Raw genomic sequence first — 5,589 nt, forward strand, 5'->3', positions numbered from 1 at the left:
AAGACCTGCAAAGTGGTGGGAAAAAACTGTACTCTCGCGGCATTACAATACTCAAATGCTTTATGCCTGCGATGGGCTTTTCAAATGTGTATTTTATTCAAAATAATGTTGAATCCAAATTTTGTGTCGTTGAAATATATAACTGAACCAACTGAAAAATCAATACTTGTGTATGCTCCATTGGTTAGTGCCCCCAGCTTGCGAGGTCAAGTCCTTGCAATGCATCTTTTTTGCTTGCAAAGTCAGGTAAAATGGCAAACACAGACGGTGGAGACCAATGGAGTCAATCCCGCGACCATGCGGTACTAGAGCAAGAGCTTTGTCACCAAGCTAGTGGCTGCGTTTTACCACTACATGCATACAAGCCTTATTTGATATCGGTCTATGCATTTAAATTCAAATCCAGTTGAATGTTTCGAACGGCAACAATATTTTCCAGGGAGCAACAAGCTTTTCGGCTTCCTCGGTTTTCGGATTTCTCGGACCTGAATAAAGAAAATTCATGCACACAGATCCTCCACATGAATTGTTTGTGATGTAGTTCACATTGTTACTAAGTAAGATCGTGTGCGATGTAGGTTGTGTCGGACATGGGTGTAGACGAAACAGGGAAGCATATACTTTAAACTCTTTGTTATACATCGTGCAAAACTGACTTCTTCTGGTAAAACATTTGCCCATGTTCAGAAGTATGCAGGTCATGTAGCATATATTACCTAGTAAATAATTATGCAGCACAGCTGGAAAAAAAATTCGGTTCCCTCGTCGGATTTCCCGGCAGCGTTGGATTGCGTCTTGATCAGTGTTAGCTAACTGTGATCGTTGTGTGTTGGATCTCTACGAGAGCTCTCGTCGTGAAAATTCATAACGGGGATGGCGATGTCGCCCAGCACGGTAGTGTGGTCGGCCATTGATGCTGGCGGCCGCCCAACATATGCATGACATCAACACTCTTACCTAGGCTAAACCAGAAACTGGTACCTCTAGGAAGCTTCCGGAGTGTTAATTTGAGTTTGAGTGATTAATCAAGCTGAGGCCCAAACGCGCTAAATTATCAAGTGAATGATGGAGACATCTTCTCCCTATTTGAACCCCCTTGACCTGGACCATGTATCCATTATGCAGGAACACGGATGCTACGCTGTTATCCCTGGTACTACCACTGATAGCACCAGTTATCTACTCCCTCCGTTCCTAAATGTAAGTCTTTGTAGAGATTCCATTAGGCGGACTACATACGAAGCAAAATGAATGAACCCACACTTAAAATGAATCTATATATATATATCCGTATGTAGTTCATAGTGGAATCTCTACAAAGACTTATATTTAGGAACGGAGCGGAACGGAGGAAGTACTGATTAATGCAGATACATGCATGATAATGCATGACAAGTAAGTTGGCCAAGCAGGGGTTCAGTATGTGTCCATGTCTTTCTTTCCTCATGCTTGTTTCCAATCACATTGAACTTGACGAAAATCGTGGCACGCCATAATCAACATCTATCAACATGCAATTCTCCTAAAAAATCAATCTTGCCGAGCTCACAAATATATTACATCACCTAAATAGAAGTCATTGAGTGAAGAGCTCATTGACCTACAACTACAAGAAATAATTTGTGTTATAATACACTACGGAGGTGATCTGGGCCCATGCGTCGCTGACAACCGGCATGCTGCCGGCGCCAATCATAGTTAGAGGTGCTAGGCACCAGCGGCCAACAAAGGTGACACTTTCCAAAGGGTGTGGCTAGATCTCGGTCGACTGAGCTTTAACCAAGTCTCAGTCAAGTGATAGAACATGTAAAAGAAAAAAAAATAGAATGAAGTTTTCCAGGAATCTTAATGTAAGATCCCACGATTATAGCATCGACTGAGACGGAGATTTAGCAATCCTGCTTTCCAAAACAATCCTTTAATTTTTGTTTGCTATTTTTCAATTATTTTTTCGAAGGCTAGAACACATATTGCAAGTCCAAGCCTTACGTGAGCACTCCGGACAGCGAATTAACCCGTGGATGGATGGTTAGAAGGACACCGATATTCCCATCCCATCAAATTTTAAGTCTTAGACTTGACACTGCTGCTAGCATTTTTTTGGATTTATTACAGGGCATCCGATGATGTGCGTTCAGTTGGAGCCGACATTCCCGTCTATTATGAATGTGGTGACTTCATCAATCCCAAAATGATGTGTCGGCTCAGTCTTGAAGGTGCTCACAGGGGTAAGTTGTGCGTGTGTGCGTTCATAGAAGTGAGTCTATGAGCGTCTGCATCTGTACTGTGATGTAAAAAACAAGAGCACTTCGGACAAAAATCTACATCCACATCTACACATATCTATATTCTATATATATTACACTACTAAGAAAACACGTAAGGTTTCTGTTTCGCACTCCTATTCCGCTGAGACTTCGTCCGCCGGTCCGCCTCCCCATCTTGTTCGTTGGTTTTCTCCAACATCGCACGATGGTCGATTGGGAGGAATGGACGGAGAAACCCACGGAAGCACGCCTCTGGGGAGATCCCCAACTCTTCTCCACCTTCCAAACCCTAGAGTTCAGGCGAGCAGTAGTGACATGTGCTTGCGGCGGTTCAGACGAGGGCCTCAAACACTGATACGCGAGACCTTGGAAGAGGCAATGCACCAACAAGGAGGATATGATCGTGGCTGTACGCAGCAGGGCTTACCTATTGCCGATCATAACGTCGTCGTTCCTGCCGCTGAGGTATAGCTTGGAGTTTTTCCCCTCCTCTCTCCTTCCTCCATTCTTCACCCAACAAAGGAACTAGCGACACCCACAACCATCTTCGTCCATCGAGGTTGCTATTTCTGTACCTGTTATAAATTTTGAAGTCCTCTAATTTGTTTGCTAACGTATGTTTTGCTTGATTATGCGATTATTATTGGGATCTACGTGTTCCTCAACAAAAGGAAAAATGATATATTAGATATATAGTTATTACAAAAATTTGGATTATCATAAATTCAATGACTGATAAATTACACATCTACGCAATCAAATTTCTTCCCCCTAGGTTACAAATAAATACACCTGTGAAAAAACTTACAAACTCGAAGTAGCGGCAACTCCAGAAATATCAAGGAAAATGGACGATATTTACTTACAATGAAAAGAAAAAGAGAAATCAAGGAGGCTGTGAAGGCGAGGATTTGCTAGGACATAAACATTGAGATTTAGGCAGATGTGTTCTGTGATTGATTTTAGCTGATGAGACTCAAAGCATTTCCTAAGCTGGCTTATAAATGTCCCCCATGGCTTGGATGTTGCATCCCAACAAGAACGGACGGTGGGGATATCGTCCATTTAAGCTGAAGGCATCGAAACTGTGATTTCTTTGACCTTCAAACCTCACTTTGAACAGAGCGTAACTGCTGGAAGACTACCGGAGGAGCCACTGGACCAGGCCATTCAGGTAGATAGTAGAGTTACCGGCCATGAGTTGGCCTTCGGGGCAACCATGGACGGCATGGCCGCTGCCCCCGCATATACCAGCAACCCATCGAAGGAGCCGCACGACTGGCCCTTCGTCATTAGTAAGGAAGATATCAGAGTTACTGGCCATGAGCTGCGCTTCTGGGCACATGTGGGCGGCATGGTCCCTGCCCCCGCGAGCGTATAGCAGGACTTCTCCATCAGTGGTGGTGCGCACGCACTCGTCGGCGGTTGGTCCCTCGTCTGTCCGTGGCAAGTTGACTGCACCGTCTACCGTGTCGGTGGATGCACGGCCACCGGCGCACGGCCCGGCCTCGCTTCCCTGCACGTCGGTGAACACTGTAGGCTGGTCCTCCATGAATCTGTACCTGAACATTACGCTCTCAATCCCGTCTGCGGACGGCGTGTCTGCCTGCTGTCAAGTGCCAACCATCAGGAGGATTAGCGGGTGAACAAAGAATTGTACATCACGGACGCGACGGAAGATTTAAGGAGGTGCTTACCTTGCGGACGGCTGGCCATTGGATGGCGCCGCTCTTGCCGATGAGAGAGTTGTCGACGGCGACGGTGATGACAACGGTGTCGCTCATGGTCGGGGCGGTGGCTTGGCCGTCGATGGTTGATGACTCCGGGGACTCGGACTTCTTTGCTGCTAGCAGTCTGGGGAATCGATCGATCTTCTTTGCTACTAGCTCTCTCTGATGATGGCACATCATATATGTGCTGGGGTTTCGTGGGACCGAAGGAAGCAGAAACGTGGACGCGCAGCGGGTGTCCCGCGTTACACGCGGTCGACGTCGCGCCTGATCAGGAAATAAGCTAAGCCAACATTCAGTTAACTAGCCCACCAAACAATATTCATCCATGTCGTTCACACGAGGGAGAGGCGTACGTAGGACTGACGTCAACATTATTACGCACGCATCCGCAAGAGAAAAGGCTTCATTGTCCAGGAAGCTACCATCAGGACACAGTCCAACGGGGACTTAATACTTGGCTGCGATCAGAAATCTTGACGTACGTACAGCCTGTAGAACATCATGATTTGGAACCTCAGGGGCCTACTCAGAAAAGGAGTATTATGAAGTATTTCCAGAAAAATATATTCCTGTGAGGAAGTGGGAGAGCTCAGATCCCCATGATACAGTTAGCAATCGAGATAGGAGCCCGGAAGGTTGTTTTTTGGAAACAAACAACCAGGGGGCGGTGCAAGGTCTGAGGAGCGAAGGACTGGATCGATCTCGGCACGGACCTCTCCTCGAGGAGATAAAGGAACTCCTCTCCTCCCTGGATGAGTTTAGGGTCACATGGGCTAGACCCACCGCGAATCGTGGGGCGCATACTCTAGCTAGGGACGGCTGCCTGAATAAGTTGTGTAAGACTTGGTTTTATATTTCCCCGCTTTGTATTCGTGACATTGTCTCTGCCGAGGTCGCTTAGTTAATAAAAGGCAGCGTTTTCCTCAAAAAAAAAGGAAGAGTATGCTCGTTAAACATCAATAGTCAGAGGTGTTAGGCACGAGCCGCCAACCAACGTGACACTTTCTAAAACAACCCTTTAAGAAAATCAGGAAAATGCAAAAAATTGAAACCTATTTTTTTACAAACATTTTTTGTTGAAAATTTTAGAAACAGGACCATTTTAAAAATTCTGAATAAATTTTGAAAGCATGGACATCATTTGAAACTCCCAAAACATCCTTTATTGAACTAATTTTTTCATGGCTATGTATAAGCAATTAAAGTCACCATGCCAAGTTGTTTGGTTGCTGGGCATATTTTACCGTTTCTGGAGTTTTCTCGATAAAAAATGGTTAATAAATGATCGGACGTGTCACAACGTGCATACGATGTTGAAAATCGTTTAAAACTAGCATGGATACCTCCCATGGGCATATGCCCACCTCGTGAAAAAAGTTGGGGTCATTTGGAAGATGTTCAAACAAACATCATGGCTCCAAATTTTTTGTATGGTCTTCTATGACTAATTCAAGGCACCATGTGAAGTTGTTTTGTTTCTTGATAATTTTTGCATTTTCTGGAGTTTACTCGCTCTAAAAAAGACTGATAATTTGTCACAACTTGCATATGGTGTGGAAAATTGCTCAAACCTGGCATTGATGACTACC

At 45.0% G+C, this 5,589-nt stretch overlaps 1 protein-coding gene across 2 annotated transcripts; it reads right to left on the reverse strand.

Annotated features, from left to right (window-relative positions):
* Positions 1 to 2,983: 2,983 nt before the first annotated feature.
* On the reverse strand, positions 2,984 to 4,137 carry LOC123172115 (uncharacterized). Of its 2 annotated transcripts, none has more exons than XM_044589141.1 (2): positions 3,965 to 4,137; positions 2,984 to 3,873 (listed from the first exon to the last, which is right to left on the reverse strand). In XM_044589141.1, the coding sequence occupies exons 1-2, from the start codon at positions 4,049 to 4,051 to the stop codon at positions 3,409 to 3,411; spliced, it is 552 nt and encodes a 183-aa protein (XP_044445076.1). In that variant the 5' UTR covers positions 4,052 to 4,137; the 3' UTR covers positions 2,984 to 3,408. The 2 variants fall into 2 exon arrangements, with proteins under 2 accessions (XP_044445076.1, XP_044445075.1); XM_044589140.1 differs by having other exon boundaries at positions 2,984 to 3,876; positions 3,965 to 4,136.
* Positions 4,138 to 5,589: the final 1,452 nt, after the last annotated feature.

Source organism: Triticum aestivum, unplaced genomic scaffold (assembly GCF_018294505.1).
Source record: "Triticum aestivum cultivar Chinese Spring unplaced genomic scaffold, IWGSC CS RefSeq v2.1 scaffold42856, whole genome shotgun sequence".
In the NCBI taxonomy this organism is placed as follows: domain Eukaryota; kingdom Viridiplantae; phylum Streptophyta; class Magnoliopsida; order Poales; family Poaceae; genus Triticum; species Triticum aestivum.

What these genes read in the sequence shown, in the direction of transcription:
- LOC123172115 (XM_044589140.1), bottom strand. Translation starts at nt 4,051, where the DNA reads ATGAGCGACACCGTTGTCATCACCGTCGCCGTCGACAACTCTCTCATC. An exon ending in AATGGCCAGCCGTCCGCAAG is followed by an intron (nt 3,877 to 3,964) that starts GTAAGCACCTCC and finishes GGCACTTGACAG; the next exon opens with CAGGCAGACACGCCGTCCGC.